The 16,196-nt window shown below is 38.0% G+C and overlaps 1 protein-coding gene across 2 annotated transcripts in view; it reads left to right on the top strand.

Moving 5' to 3' along the window:
- cdin1 (CDAN1 interacting nuclease 1) overlaps positions 1-13,419 on the top strand; it is a 123,621-nt gene extending 110,202 nt beyond the window's left edge. For both annotated transcript variants that reach the window (XM_088354355.1, XM_088354354.1), the window contains one exon: positions 12,674-13,419. In XM_088354355.1, coding sequence (XP_088210481.1) covers positions 12,674-12,806 — 133 coding nt within the window. In that variant the 3' untranslated portion in view covers positions 12,807-13,419. The remainder of the gene's footprint in view (positions 1-12,673) is intronic.
- Positions 13,420-16,196: the final 2,777 nt, after the last annotated feature.

Here is a 16,196-nt window from a genome sequence, read left to right as displayed (position 1 = left end):
GAAAGAGAAAAGGAAAAAGGGAAGTTAGAGCAAAAGAAGTTAAAAAGGCAGAGAGAGAAAGAGACAAAGAGCGACAACCCAGAGAGTGAAAGAGACAGAGACAGAGTGGGAGAAAAGGGGTGGAAAAGAAAGAGAGAGAGAAAGAAATACAAGTACAGTGTCTTTGTCCGAGGCACCTGGCTTTGGCAACATCAAGCTGACATATTTCAACCTGCAGCTTGTTTTTCTCTTGCGCTTCTCTGAGTGTTGTCTCGCGGGCCGGATTCAATCCCTTAGCGGGCCTGATCTGGCCCGTGGGCCGCCTGTTTGACACCTGTGCCGTAATGTGTAAGAGGTACCAGAGAAACAAGACAAAAACAAAGGCTAAGTGTCACGAACCAGAACAGGAACAGGACCCAAACGCGCGACGTTCTCACACAAGCGCCGGGAAAAATATGACGGAAAATAGAGATATCGCGCCGCCCCCCCCCCCCCCCCCCGCCCTTGCACTTTGAGTCACTCACACTGCCGAATGTGAAAATCTTCATTGCGCTCAATAAATGTAATTTGTATTCAATCATATAAAATCCTTTATAGTCAAATGTATAAAATCCTTTAATATGTAATTCCCAGATGTATTTCCTTCGATTGGCTGGCACCTAGTTCAGGGTATCCCCTGCTTACTGCCCGGAGATGGATGGGATGGGCTCCAGCCCCCCCGCGATCCTAATAAGGATAAGCGGTACAACTAATGAGATAAGATGAGATTTCTTCATTTAATGGTACTGGAGAAATTGGCTTTGAAAGTCCTTAAAAGTGCTTGAATTTGGTCATGGAACCCCGCTAACATTTTACAACGAGCCGTCCAATCACGCGCGTCCAATCACATCTTCCGTCCGCCGAGCTGTTTACGGTGCATGATTTATATGTTTACGTGCGCCGTCACGGCGATACGCACACACTTAACGCTCAGCTGGAGGCGAAGGGTCCGAGGGCGAACCCTCGGCCGCCCCCTCGCCCGCCCCCGGCCGGTCAGCCCTACCTTGCCCCGGCAGGGCCGGATTAGGTTACGGTACAAACTGCTGTTGATTAGGGCCGCGACTTCAACAGGGGGCGACCCAAATTGAAAACACCTTGGCCGCCGGGCCGAAGGGTGGGACTAGGGTCCGGGGACGGGAGAGGGGGGGCAGTTGTAAGAGGTTGCCTATTACTCAAGGGTGGGCAACCTTTTGGAGTCAGGAGTCACATTGGGTTCAAAAATTCGGCCAAGGGGCATGTTATATATATATATATATATATATATATATATATATATATATATATATATATATATATATATATATATATATATATATATATTGAGTTTCTTTCTCTTTATGAGTTTTGTTTTTGCAACTCTCACAATTAAAGCAAAATAGGTCTTGATTTTTAGCACTAACGTTAATATTTAGTTTTGTAGGATTTTTGTAGTAGTGTTTTTTTTTTTTGTATTTCCATAGCAGCATTTATCTAGTACCGTAAATTCCGGACTATAGAGCGCACCTGATTATAAGCCGCACCCACCACATTTTAAGAGGAAAACCGATTTTGTTCTTACAGAAGCCGCACCTGTATATAAGCCGCATGCGCCCGCATTAAAAAAAATGAAACACAAACACAAAATTAACCCAAACCCGACTTTAAGTCCCGCGATTGAAACTGAATGTCCTTCATAAAAGTACACAGTCCAAAAATCACAGCCGGCAAAATAAACGGAAAATGATAACGGTACTTAAGGTTTGATGCAGACCTGCAGAGTCCGGGTCCCGTTGAAAGTAATCCAAGGAAAAAAAGTTTATATTTCCAAAGGTAAAGGTGGGAAAGATATAAATCGACTATTGTCCGCCGCATCCACAAACACTCACCTTTACCGGTCCCCACTTCCCGTCACCCCGCATTTGTTTCGCCCCTTATTCTTTATTCACCCGTGCAAAACATATCAGAATAAGTGTCTGAAATAAATACATTACAAAAATATACAGTTGCAAATACATATTATACATGGTTACACTTATTTACAAAGAAAGACGGTACACCGAGAGAGTTTTCAAGGCTTTAAGAATAATAATATGACTTTCCTCCCAAACGGTGCCTGTGACAGGGCAGTTAATGGTAGCAACACGCTCGCAACACAGTAAACGGATCTGTTAAAAAAAAACATACCGTACTTGTAAAAATCACGGTAAACCGTCCTCATCTTCCTCCTTAGAACTGAAGCCATCAAAGTCGTCTTCCTCAGTGTCGGAAAGAAACTTTGTCACATGGACGTCGTCCCACACTCCCTTATTCCAAAACACGCTAGCAACACGCTCGCTCCTTCTTTATCGGACTGCTCGATTGCTTTTAGCTTGAAAGCTGCGTCATGTGCCTTTCTTTTTGCATTTTGCATGATGAGGGTATGTTTACGCTAATTGAATTTATGCACAAGCCAAGAAGTTGCAGTCTTCCTCGGCGCATATATTCCACCGGTCTAAATCTTACCTTTTGTACTCGAACGCCGCTGGTGGCCGTTAGAAAAATTAGATAAATTGGCCGCATCACTGAATAAGCCGCAGGGTTGAACGTTTGGGAAAAAAGTAGCAGCTTATAGTCCGGAATTTACGTTATTTTGTAGTATTTCCATAATGGAATTTTTAGTATAGTGGGTTAGTATTCTTAGCGCTAATGTTAACATTTATTTTGTAGTATTAATGTATATATATATATATTTTAGTATTTTTGTGGTATTTCTGCAGTTTGATTTTTTTACAATATTTCTGCAGTATTTTTGTAGTATTACTGTAGTTCTTATTTAGTATTTTTGTAGTATTATTTTTATTGTATTTCCGTAGTAGCATTTCTCTAGTATTTTTGTAGTATTTTATGATGGAATTTTTAGTATATTGGGTCTCTTTTTTTAGCACTAACGTTAATATTTAGTTTTGTAGTATTCATGTCGGTATATATTTTTAGTATTTTTGTGGTATTTCTGCAGTCTGATTTTTATAATATTTCTGCAGTATTTTTGTAGTATTACTTTAGGTTTTTTTTCGTATTTTTGTAGTAGTATTTTTCTTGTATTTCCATAGTAGCATTTCTCTAGTATTTTGTAGTATTTCCATAATGGAATTTTTAGTATAGTGGGTCTCTATTCTTAGCGCCAATGTTAATATTTAGTTTTGTAGTATTAATGGAGGTATATATTTTTAGAATTTCTTTAGTCTGATTTTAATCATATTTCTGCAGTATTTTTGTAGTATTACTGTAGTTTTCATTTAGTATTTTTATAGTATTATTTCTATTGTTTTTCCATAGTTGTATTTCTCTAGCATTTTTGTAGTATTTCCATAATGGAATTTTAAGTATATTGGGTCTCTATTTTTAGCTCTTACGTTAAATATTTAGTTTTGTAGTATTAATAGAGGTATATATTTTTAGTAGTTTTGTGGTATTTCTGTAGTCTGATTTTTTTACAATATTTCTGCAGTATTTTTGTAGTATCACTGTAATTTTTATTTAGCATTTTTGTAGTAGTATTTTTGTTGTATTTTCATTGTAGCATTTCTCTAGTATTTTTGTAGTATTTCCCTAATTGATTTTTTAGTATAGTGGGTCTCTAATTTTAGGGCTAACGTTAATATTTAGTTTTGTAGTATTAATATAGGTATATATTTTTAGTATTTTTTTTGGTATTTCTGCAGTCTGTTTTTTTAGAATATTTCTGCAGTATTTTTGTAGTATTACTGTAGTTTTGATTTAGTATTGTTATAGTATTATTTTTGTTGTATTCCCATGGTAGCATTTCTTTAGTATTTTTGTAGTATTTCCATAATGGCATTTTTGGAGTATATCTGTAGTATTTTGTAGTATTACTGTAGTTGTATTTTTATTAGTATATTTCTAATATTTCTGTAGTATTTTTGTAGTATGTCAATGGTATATTTTTTTGTACTATATTTATATTATTTTATGTGGCATTACACAGATATTGTCAACATTTTGACATCTATAGAAAATCAAAATATATTCTACTGAAGTACATAAATCCTGAGAATTATACTTATCATGGACGAGCTTTCTGATGCAGTTACGCAGTTCAAGAAGAGGTAGAGAGGAGACATGACCAATGTCGTGATGGAAAAGATGAACAAGAAAAGCCGACATTTTCACACGGGAGCAGATTCAATTTCATTAACAATTGAACTAAGTGAACTCCATCGAATATGGTCGAATTAGTCGAATTAGCGTCGTTGGAGTCTCTGGGAAACCCTCTCTTCAAGTCCTCTCGCTTCTCCTCTCATCACACGTCTTTCCGCAAGATCGTGTGCCGCCTCCTCCCATGGGCGTGTCAATGAAGCCCAACGTGAGCTCCACCACCTCGCCGCGATGTTTGGAAAACTCAAAACAGCACCGAGCGTTTCTCAAAACAATGCCTGCCGTCCTCCGTCATCAGGGCCTTTCTGCGTCCTTGGATGTACTGATTATCTTATCAGCCTTACGTCCCGTTCCCGCCATTCCTGTAACCAATATTTCCTACCAGGGTGCCCTGAACTTTCACTGCTCATTGAATAAAGGCACAGTCAGTTGATAACTACAGCATTAAACTCAATAAATGTAACTTGTTTTCAATTGTATAAAATCCTTTATAGTCAAATGTATGAAATCCTTCACCAACTTGCGCTTTAGAAAATCAAAATATATTCTACTGAGGAACATAAATGTTTTGAATCTTTCCAACTATTAGTGCCAGCGGATTGATATTATCATGGGGTCTTATTTTCCTTAGGGCCAACAACAGTGACATAATCTTTACCCATTATCCCTTCGTTAAATATCGGTCCGATAATGATCGTGCATCCCTCGTTACTAGCTTTGGTCTCACTACAAACACATCGTACTAGCAAATCACTATATTTATTGCTTTGCTCTTCGCGTGAACTTCAGGGACCTTAAAGCAGGTGTGAATTTTTGCGGTGGGGGGTCCGCCGCCCTCTCCGGCCACCACCAAAATTAGAGCACGAAAAAAAAAAAAACAGGCCTGGCTTTCATCCAAGTCAGCACCTTTGCAAGTGCAGTTGTGTTCCCGCCACTAAATCAACATGTCAGCACCCGTAAAGTCAAGTCCCTCGCCCGGGACTGTTACCCCGTGAATTGGCTCGGGGTAGGGTGGGGGGCATCACCCAATAAAAAGCCACAGAATTACAGTACCGTTCAGAAGTTTGAGGGGCCTTCAAAATGCCCTGGTTTGTGAAGAAAGAGCAGAAGATAACGTCAAACTCCGTACACCCCATACATTTTTAATTTTAGTGTGGTGTTTGATAATTACGTTAGAAAGCTAAAGGATGATTAGAAAACCCTCATCGGGATTCGTACGGGTGTTTGAAATCCTTGAAAATACTTGAATCTCAATGTTGTGTTTTCAAGGTTTAAAAAATGCTTGAATATTGGCTGAGGTGCTTATACATGCTTGAAACTGTTAATGTGTTTCTCGGTAGTCTGGGATTACCTAATCTGCGTCCCTTTTTTAAAGTTTCGTAATTTCCTCATGCTGAGGTTTTTGAGTTTTCCCTTGCCCTCATGTCTGTTTTAGATCAGGGGATGGTGTCATAATAGTCTGTGGTTTGCAATAATCTGTGGTCTGTGTAGCCCTTTGAGACTCTTTGTGGTTAAGGGCTATACAAATAAACATGACTTGACTTGTCTTGAGGTTTTTGAGTTTTCCCTTGCCCTCATGTCGGTTTTAGATCAGGGGATGGTGTCATAATAGTCTGGTTTGCAATAATCTGTGGACTGTGCAGCCATTTGAGACTCTTTGTGATTAAGGGTGTCACTAATAAACATGACTTGACTTGAGGTCTTTGAGTTTTTCCTTGCCCTCATGTAGGTTTTAGATCAGGGGATTGTGTCATAACTGTCTATAGTCTGTATGCTACTAGTCATTGGTCTGTGCAGGCTTTGAAACTGATTAAGGGTGTCACAAATAACCATGACTTGACTTGACCCAACACCTATTTGGGGAGAAATTACTACTACTAAAAAAAGTTTCTGCTACCTGACTTTGTCCCCATTGTCCCATTGTGTGTCTACAAAAATACTATGACAGAAATACTGCAAAAGTACTAATACTTTACTACAAAACTAAATATTAAATTTAGTCCCTAAAAACAGGTACCTAATATATTATTTTTCATTCATTCTGAAAAGAAAAAAATACTATGAAAATACTACAAAAGTACCACTACAGTAATACTATAGTAAAAAATACTACCACAGAAATAATACGATACAAGAATAATAATAATGTAAAATTAATACAAATATACAACTGCAGTGATATTACAAAAATACTGCAGAAATACTTTCACTTTTCACTTCCTACTACAGGTATAAATAATATATAATAATAATAAATAAATACTACAAAAATACTACTACAGTAATGTTACATAAAATAACATAAATATACTTCAAAAATATACAATTGAAATACGACAAAAATATTACAAAAATACTACTGCAGAAATATTAGAAATATACTAAAAAAGAATACAACTACAGTAATACTAAAAAACTATCAAATTAAGTGCTTAAAATACAGACCAAATATATAATTTTTATTTTTATTTTGGGCCTTTAAAAAACAATTTGACCAAACTCATTTATCTAAGTCAAGTCATGTTTATTTCTCAGAGGGCTGCTCAGACCACAGATTATTGCAAACCACAGACTATTATGACACCATCCCCTGATCTAAAACCGACATGAGGGCAAGGGAAAACTTGAAAACCTCAAGCCAAGTCAAGTCCTGTTTATTTGTGACGCCCTTAATCACAAAGAGTCTCAAAGGGCTGCAGAGACCACAGATTATTGCAAACCACAGACTATTATAACACCATCCCCTGATCTAAAACCTACATGAGGGCAAATAATACACAGATATTGTCATCGTAAAATCCAGGTTATTCATATGCTATAGAATAGAAGTGTGTTTTAAACTTAGATTTAAACAGTTCCACTGAGGTTGCAGATCGAATCTCAGCGGGAAGAGCATTCCCCAGCACCGGGGCTCGGATGGAGAACGCTCTCGAACCTACGGATCTCTTCTTGGCTCTTGGTATCACTAGTAGACCAGCGTTTTAGAGCAAAGGCTACGGACCGGAACATAGGGGGAAATGAAATCTGAAAGATATGAGGGAGCAAGTCCATGCATGATTTGGTATACTACCAACAGAACCTTCAAATCACATCTTAAGTTAACAGGGAGCCAATGCAGGTTAGCTAAAATCGGGGTCATGTGATCAAACTTTCTTGTCTTAGTTAAAAACCTCGCTACAGCATTTAAAAACAATATAAAGAATTATAACATGTATTTGTTTGCCTGTTTAAATTGTATTTAAAAATGAGATGGGTCTCTCGGGTCGGATCATTGGCCAATTTTTTTTAACCCAACTCCTGCTCTAGTGTGAAGAGGCGACTCTGAGATGCTACCTTTAAGGCAAATTGGCAAAGAAAAAGCCATATCTAAGAGATTCATATCGGCAAAAGAACAAAGACATTGCTCAACTCATTTGAAAAAGAAAAAGAAGTTTTCATGGAAAACACAGACCCCAAATTTCAAATGCTAGCGTACGTTCCGTGTTTTCACTGTCCCCATTATCGAAGATGACGCCAACGATAAATGAAGAAAACGACCTTACCCGATTTCAATGGTGGGACGTGGAAAAGTTGTGTGCTTACTCTGCACTCTGTTTACATTCCTGAGGGGTAATTTTAGCCTCTGGGGGGGGGGCATGGGATAAGGGGGTCGTAATGGTCAGCCGACATGGTGGCACATATAAAAATATATAAATAACCGGCCAGGACAAATAAAACAAGAGGGGCTTGTTTTATGAAACAACTCGAATGTAAACATGTTCAAAGGCGGTTTGGTTAAATCGAGAAATGCTCATGAAAAAAGGGATTCAAAGGATTGTATTTTTCAGACTATAAGTCGCAGTTTGTTTTTTTCCATAGTTGATACGGAGGGGGTAAACCAGTGTATGCTGTCAGGGCTCTCTGCTGAAACTCACCCCTTCTTGTGCTGTGTGGGCTTAATGTTCGGTGTCAGGTTGGGAAGAGCGAAGTGGGATGAATGTTTGGTGAATGTGAGTGTTTTTTCTTTTTTTTACTCTAGCCACCTCCCACTAAGGCAGGGGTGTCGAACTCATTTTAACTCGGCGGCCACACGATAGAACAAACATTCTGTCGGGGGCCAGACTAGTAGATTCAAGAGAAAGAAAAAGAAAGAGAAAGAAATAAGAGAAAGAGGGAGGGAAAATGAGAGAGGGCGGGACAAAGAAAGAGAAAGAGAGGGAGAGAGCGTGAGAAACAAAAGAGATAAAAAGAGAAGTCGTGAGAGAGGGGGAAAGAAAGGGAGAGGAAGAAAGAAATCCCAAGAGAAATAGAAAGACAGAAGGAGAGAAAAGAGAAAAGAAAGCGTCAAGGGTAGGAAGAGAGAAAGAGAAAAGAGACAAAAGGAAGTTAGAGCAAAAGAGAGACAAAGAGCAACAAGGGAAGAGAAAAAGAGAGACACAGAGAGCAAAAGAGACATAGACAGAGAGTGATAGAAAAGGGGTGGAAAAGAGAGAGAGAGAGAGAGAGAGAAAGAAATACAAGTATAGTGTCTTTGTTCGAGGCACCTTTCTTTGGCAACATCAAGTGGACATATTTCAACCTGCAGCTTGTTTTTCTCTTGCGCTTCTCTGAGTGTTGTCTCGCTGGCCGGATTCCATCCCTTAGCGGGCCTGAGCTGGCCTGCGGGCCGCCTGTTTCACACCTGTGCACTAGGGAGATATGGCTTTGGTTTATAGATAGATAGTTTGGCCAGGGGTGCGACTTATACTCCGGTGAGACTTATATGTGAAATTATTAACACATTATTGTATCATTTAGTTTTCAATTTGGATTACCGGTACTGTATATAGTTTCACATGTTATTTTCACTCCGGACCGCAAGAGGGCGCTCTAGGCCTACGTTGATCATTTCAATCTTGACCGCGATGTAAGAAGCGGAAAGAGAAGTCGGCATCTAGTCTCCCTCCCGAGTAAAAGTGAATGCTAGGATAAGGATTTCATCGGGTTTAGTGATTTGGAGTGAAGCTGATCGTTTGGTAAGCATGTTTTTTATGTTGTCGTAATATTTTAGGTCATTACTAGAATATCGGAGCTACTTTAAGGAATGTACTTTTGTGTAACGTTAGATTACCGTGTTCTCTTATTTATTATTATTTATCATTTGAAATTGCCTTTCAAGATGACATTTACATTTCTGGTGTTGGATTTTATCCACAAAATATGCCCTAAAATGCGACTTATACATGTTTTTTCCTTTATTCCTTATGCATTTTTCGGCTGGTGCAATTTATATTCCGGAGAGCCCTGTAGCCCTGAAATTACGGTAATCTGTTTATGGGGGCATACATTTTTGGTGCAGTCGTTTAAAACTATTGATTCATTCAAGTGAATCGAAACAATAGCTGAAAGGGTATTTTTTTTGGCCTCTTTCAAACAAAATAATATTATTTTTGGTGCACTCTTTTAAACCCAAATGACACAATCTTGGTGATAAGATTTTATTTGATTTTTTTTTATTTATTGTTCTATTAAAAAAAGCACCCAGATTTTTTTTTTTTTTTTCGTTTTTGGATTATTACACCATCCCCTGATCTAAAACCTACATGAGGGCAAGGACAACTTCAAAAACCTCAAATCATGTTTATTTGTAACATCCTTAATCACAAGGAGTCTCAAAGGGCTGCACAGACCAGAGATTACTGCAAACAACAGACTATTATGACACCATCCCCTGATCTAAAACCGACATGAGGGCAAGGAAAAATTCTGAAACCTCAAGTCAAGTCAACTTATATTTATTTGTGACACCCTTAATCACAAAGAGTCTCAAAGGGCTGCACAGACCACAGATTATTTCAAATCACAGACTATCATGACACCATCCCCTGATCTAAAACCAACATGAGGACAAAGAAAAACCTTAAGTCAAGTCAAGTTATATTTATTTGTGACGCCCTTAATCACAAGGAGTCTCAAAGGCCTGCACAGACCACAGATTATTGCAAACAATAGACTATTAGGACACCATCCCCTGATCTAAAACCGACATGAGGGCAAATAATACACAAATATTGCCAACATAAAATCTAGGTTATTCATCTGGTATAGAATAGAAGTGTGTTTTAAGCTTAGATTTAAATATTTCCACTGAGGTTGCAGATCGAATCTCAGAGGGAAGAGCATTCCCCAGCACCGGGGCTCGGATGGAGAACGCTCTTGAACCTGCGGATTTCTTCTTGGCTCTTGCGATCACCAGTAGACCAGCATTTTCAGAGCAAAAGCTCCAAACAGGAAGATAGGGGTAAATTAAGTCTGAAATATATAAAGGGGCAAGTCCCTGCCTGATTTTGTATACTACCAAGAGAACCTTAAAATCACATCTTAAGCTAATAGGGAGGTTAGCTAAAATCAGGGTCATGTGATCACTAAAATTATCAATATTTAAAAAAACAAAAAAAACAAATTGGATCGTTACATGAAGAAAAAAACTCAAATGGCACCCAAACTTGGATTTCCTTTTAGAAAACACCCTCAAACTGAGCAAACAAATATTGACGTTGAAGTGCCCCCCCCAAAATTCTAAGTTTGTATAAAACACTGCAAAAACCTTGGTCTTGTTCTATAAAAAAAAAAAACCCAAAAAACAAGGTGTTCGGGCTGTTTAAAAGTGAATTAAAGCTGGGTCATTTTGTCTCCTATAACTCACTTTTGGCAGTTGTTTTTTTCCTCCATCTCTAAGTTTCCTCCCCAAATTCCATCAAATTGTAAGTTTCCCTCTCATATCAACTTGTGTAAAGCACTTCTAAAACGTCAGTTTTGTAGTTCGAAACAAACAACTCCAAAAACGGGGTCATTTTGTCTCATAAAATTCAATTTCCGTCCCTTTTTTTCTCTCTCTGTGTTTCCACCTAAAATCAGGTCAATTTCAAAAGAATAGAACTCCAAAACTGGGTTATTTAATCTCCAAAAACTGAGTTTGGTCTGTTTTTCTCTCTTAAGATTACTCCAAATGTAAATATTTTTTTTTCACTCTTTTAAAAAACAATCAAATGTTTTTTTTAATGTATATATTAAAAAAACAATAGCATTTTTATAAAGAAAAAGCTAATAAAATTGAATTTGTATACAAACATTCGTTTTACAAACAACAGTATATACGAACATTTCTTTCGGGATGTCGAAAAATATCTGGACATTGCTATAAGTTAGATTTTGTATCGTGTGCACCTTTTTCCAAGTACAGGATATTACTGTAGTGCCTTTTTCCGCCACTACCGGAGTGTGGCGCTGTGAGAGGTCTCCCAGCATCCAACCCAAAGAAGAAATCCGGCTTCCTCTTCCTAGTTTGTGTGTATACACACTGCACTGTATCTCTAGCACGCTAAGAACGTTTTTATTGTTTAGTATCTCGTGCATCCATTCAACATGGTTGGTGTAAAGCAGTGGTGTCAAACAGGCGGCCCGCGGGCCAGATCAGACAAGGCTCGGAGAAACACAAGGGAAAAACGAGCTGCAAGCTGAAATATGTCCACTTGATGTTGCCAAAACCACAGAGACGCTGTACTTGTATTTCTTCCTCTCCCTTTCTTTTCCTCGATTTTCTCTCTCTCTCGCTCTCTCTTTCACGCTCTGTGTCTCTTTTTCTCTTCCTTTGTTCCTCTTTGTCTCTTTCTCTGTCTTTTTACCTTGTTTTGCTCTCTCTTACTTTTTTCCTTTTCTCTCTTTTCTCACTGTCTCTCCCTCTTGCTTTTCCCTTCTCTCTTTTTCTCTTTTCTCTCCTTCTCTCTATTTTTCATTGGATTTATTTCCTTTTCTCTCTTTCTTTCCCCCTCTCTCACTATTTTCCTTTTTATCTTTTTTTTCTCATGTTCTCTATCTCTTTCTCATTCTCTCTTTTCTGTTTCTCTTTTCTCTCTTTTCCTCCCTCCCTCTATCTCTTTTCACTCTCTTTGTCCTTTTTCCTCTCCCTCATTTTCTCTTATTCCTTTCTCTTATTTTCTTTCTCTCTAATCGACTAGTCCGGCCTCCGAGAGAATGTCTTTTCCATCATGTGGCCCCCGAGTTAAAATGAGTTTGACACCCCTGGTAAAGTGTAATGAGGGGGCGACCCGTTTCTTCTGAAATGAAAGTGGAATAAGAAAGCTTGATGCGGTTGAGAAAATGGTCGGATGCTTTTTTTCTGCCACTTTTTACCACGGAGGAGGAAGTCTCCTGACTCTTGTATCCCATCTTCCAAAAGTCAGTTGAACTCAACTTTATTTATCTTTCTTTATAGAGCTTAATATTTTACGAAATGTTTATTTTTTTAGTACAAAACAATACAGATTACTTTAACATACATTCCATACAAAATATAGCACTGATTCAACTTACAAACAAATTCAACTTACAAACAATCTCGTTCGTAAGTAGTGCTAATGACAATAAAAACAATATTACATTTTCCTACTCAAAACAAACGAAGAAGCTAAATTAAATTAATTCAAGTCATAAATCTGTCCATTTTTGACCCCGTTTTGAACCCAATGTCTCATACCTCCTGTCTTTTTTTTGTGTTCCACAGATTCGGACCCGGCCTGGTCATATACTGGTACGGTTTCATCGCCGAACTGGACTGCCAACGAGACCGAGGAATCCTTCTCAAGGACTGCTTCCCGACGGACATCGTCGTCCTCGGACGTGCCGAGCAGGACTGAAAAAAAAAAAACGTCGAAAAAAACTCGGGCGGCGACATCGGAAGGAATAAGAGTGAGGGATGACGGAGCAGGAAGGCTCGGAACACCGAGTCCGGGTCTAGACGTCCAAATCCGGAAGTCATTTAGCTTTCCTGCTCCGAAAATTCCGGTGCCCTGCCCTCCGGTTGACCCTCGCTCTCCTTCCTGCTGGCGGCACCTGAGAGGCGCTCTTGAAGAGGTTCCCGGCGTGGCGTGATGGAGGACCAGGACCGGGACGCCGGTTCTTTCCTTATCACCGTCCTGGCCTTTGTCACTCTTTCCTCTTCCCTTTTGCCGGTAGATAAGAAAGGTTCGGTTCTGGGCAAAGGGGAGGTCCTCTTGGGTCACACCTGCGTCACGCCGTGCACCCCCAAGACCCCCCTTCGGTAAGTCTGATTAAGGCCACGGCCTCCCCGTGACCCTTTCCCCTCCCTGCTCAACCTTATCAATTTTCCTTGGGATGATTTATCAAGTGGACCTGTTTTTGTGTTCCACATCTGTTTTGAGGAATTTGAGTGGACCAGATTCGGTCTTTCGGGTTCGTTACGTTGGGGTTCGGAATTAAGAGGCGGGAAATAAATGGAGAAAGAATAAATGTTTTTTTTTGTCTTTACAAAAATATTTTCATTTTTAAAATATTATTCAAAGGGAATCTAAAAACTTTTTTTTTTTAAAAGGAGAGAAAAGTTTGCACTTTAAAAATGGAGAGAATATATTCTGAAAAACTAATTTACAGTCTATTTTAAAGAGGAAACGAAAATTTTAATTCAATAAAATTAAGTATCAATAAAAAATGGAAATATCTATTTTAAATATGTTTTTAAATTGGTAAGAAGTAGAAAAAAACTTTAAAAAGTAAATGAAGTGAAATGAAGTATTAATAAAATAATGAAAATATATCTTCTGAAAAATATTTCAAAATTAATTTAAAAAGGGGGGAAATCTCAAAACACAAATAAATAAAAAAAATTACAAAATATTTATAAATAATAATAAAAATGGGAGGTATATTCTCTACATTTAAATCAAACCAATTTTTAAAAAAAGAACAAGAAAGGAAAATTCAGAAAAACAAAACAATTGGAGAAAAAGAAAAAATATAAAAAATAAAAATAAATGGAGAAAGAATGTTACGTTTTTTTTGTTTTGTCTTTACAAAAATACTTTCATTTTTCAAATATTATTTAAAGGAAATCTAAAAACTAAAAAAAAAAAAAAGAGGACAAAATTCGTCACATTAAAAATGGGGAGAATAAATTCTGAAAAATAATTTTTTTGTACATTGTACTAAATAAATAAAATCAAGTATTAATTGAAAAAATGGAAATATCTATTTTTTTAAATTGGTAAAAAGTTGAGAAAAAAACCTTAAAATAAGTGAAATGAAGAATTGATAAAATAATAAAAATATATCTTTCGAAAAACATTTGGAAATTAGATTAAAAAGGAGGAAAAATCTCAAAACACAAATAAAAAAATAAAAAATATTTATGAATAATTATAAAACTGGGAGGTATATTCTCTACATTTAAATAATACCAATTAAAAAAAAGAACGAGAAAAATTCTAAAGAACAAAAAAGGAAAATTCAGAAAAACAAAACAATTAAAGAAAAAAAATATTAATAATAAAATATATATATATTGTATGCGTTTAAATAATATATTAAGAAGATAATATACATAATGTAAATATTATAAGATTTATTGATTCATTTTTTCTTCCTTTTTAATTATGCATTTCAACTTTTATTTACAGTATTTCTGGCAAGTTTGAAATTTTTCAGTGCACCTTATAATTCAGAAAATACGGTACTGGGAAGAATATATTTTTTCATAATAACAGTGATGAAAATAATAATACTAATACAATTTTTTTGAAGCACTTTTCAGGACAACCAAGTCGCTAAACAGAGAATAAAGGACAATAATGTCATAAATCAATAAATAGAGGAAAATAAGTACAGTAATAAAAGGGAGCCAGTACTGGTTCCATGGTTACCAGTGTCTGACTCAGATACAGCATCTTCATCACCTGGTCTCTGTTGTTTGTCAGTATAAACCATCCAAACTCTTTTAATTTTCAATCTGTTTTTTTTTGCCTTTTGTCGTGTTTATAAAAAGAGAGACTTCTTGGAACATACCCCTAAAAATATCGCCCCCTTCCCCTCGCCATAATCTATTCCACTTCCAAAACGGAAAGCCGTCTCTGCCGCCGAGAATAAAAATAATCTTTTCTATATTTATTCTGCGCACTCGCACCGTTCCAAAAAGGTGTCGCTTGATTTGTTACCCTGGAACCTTCTGACCCTTAGCCGGCTCCCACCCGGGGCCCCGAGCCCCCCTGTCGGGGTCACTCGGGGGCCACGTCCCCCCCACAAGAAAACAACTGTCCCCATGTGTCCAGTTAAAGTCAAGCCTATTGCCTGCCTATGGAATGCTTAGGCATCACTTTATGGCTCCTGTTGGACACAAAAGCAAGGCGTTTGGGACGGAGGGGCAAGCGGGGGGCACGGGGGGGGGTCTCTCCACTGAATAAGAAGGGGAAGAAAAAAAAAAGAGCCGAATCAGTTCCTCTCAAGTTCAGAGCCTTCCTGCCATTGTTTTCCGAGATGGCACAAAAGAGGAGTCGGGGTCAGCTCGTATAAATTAGCTCGGGAGCGCACAATGAGGACCAAATGGCCGCCGCTTCAAAGCCGGGGCAGCTGGGCGCGCTACGGACACGTGAGAACTCGGGTTCGAGATGCGGAATAATCGAGGGGGGGTAAAAAAATGAAAAGGGTTACGTGGGAGCCGATGTAGAACAGATAAACCGTTACGTGGGTGCTGATGTAGAACGGATGAAGATGTTTTTGAATCGGAAAAAAATAAGTCGGAGTCCGCCACGAGGGAAACGATGCCGAATTCAGGACAAATTGTGGAATAATTCGTGGAAATAAATCAGGATCGGGCACATAACCATTAATGTAGAATTCGTATCGGAATTTTTGGAATCCGACATGTGAGAACCTATGTAGAACTTGGATCAGGATGCAGAATGGTAAATGGTCTGCATTTCTAGAGTGTTTTTTAAGTCAATGAAGACCTCCCAAAGCGCTTTACAATGTGCTTTACACTCACCCATTCACACACACACTCAGACACCAATAGGGAGTCGGCCCCCAAACGGTTTGAGGATAATCAAGATGCTAAATGGTGAATTGTCTGCATTTCTAGAGTGTTTTTTAAGTCAATGAAGACCTCCCAAAGCGCTTTACAATGTGCTTTACACTCACCCATTCACACACACACTCAGACACCAATAGGGAGTCGGCCCCCAAACGGTTTGAGGATAATCAAGATGCTAAATGGTAAATGGTCTGCATTTCTATTG

This window comes from Urocampus carinirostris, chromosome 15 (assembly GCF_059441175.1).
Source record: "Urocampus carinirostris isolate Australia breed hairy pipefish chromosome 15, RoL_Ucar_1.0, whole genome shotgun sequence".
NCBI lineage: Eukaryota > Metazoa > Chordata > Actinopteri > Syngnathiformes > Syngnathidae > Urocampus > Urocampus carinirostris.
This window is presented reverse-complemented; position numbering and strand designations above follow the sequence as displayed.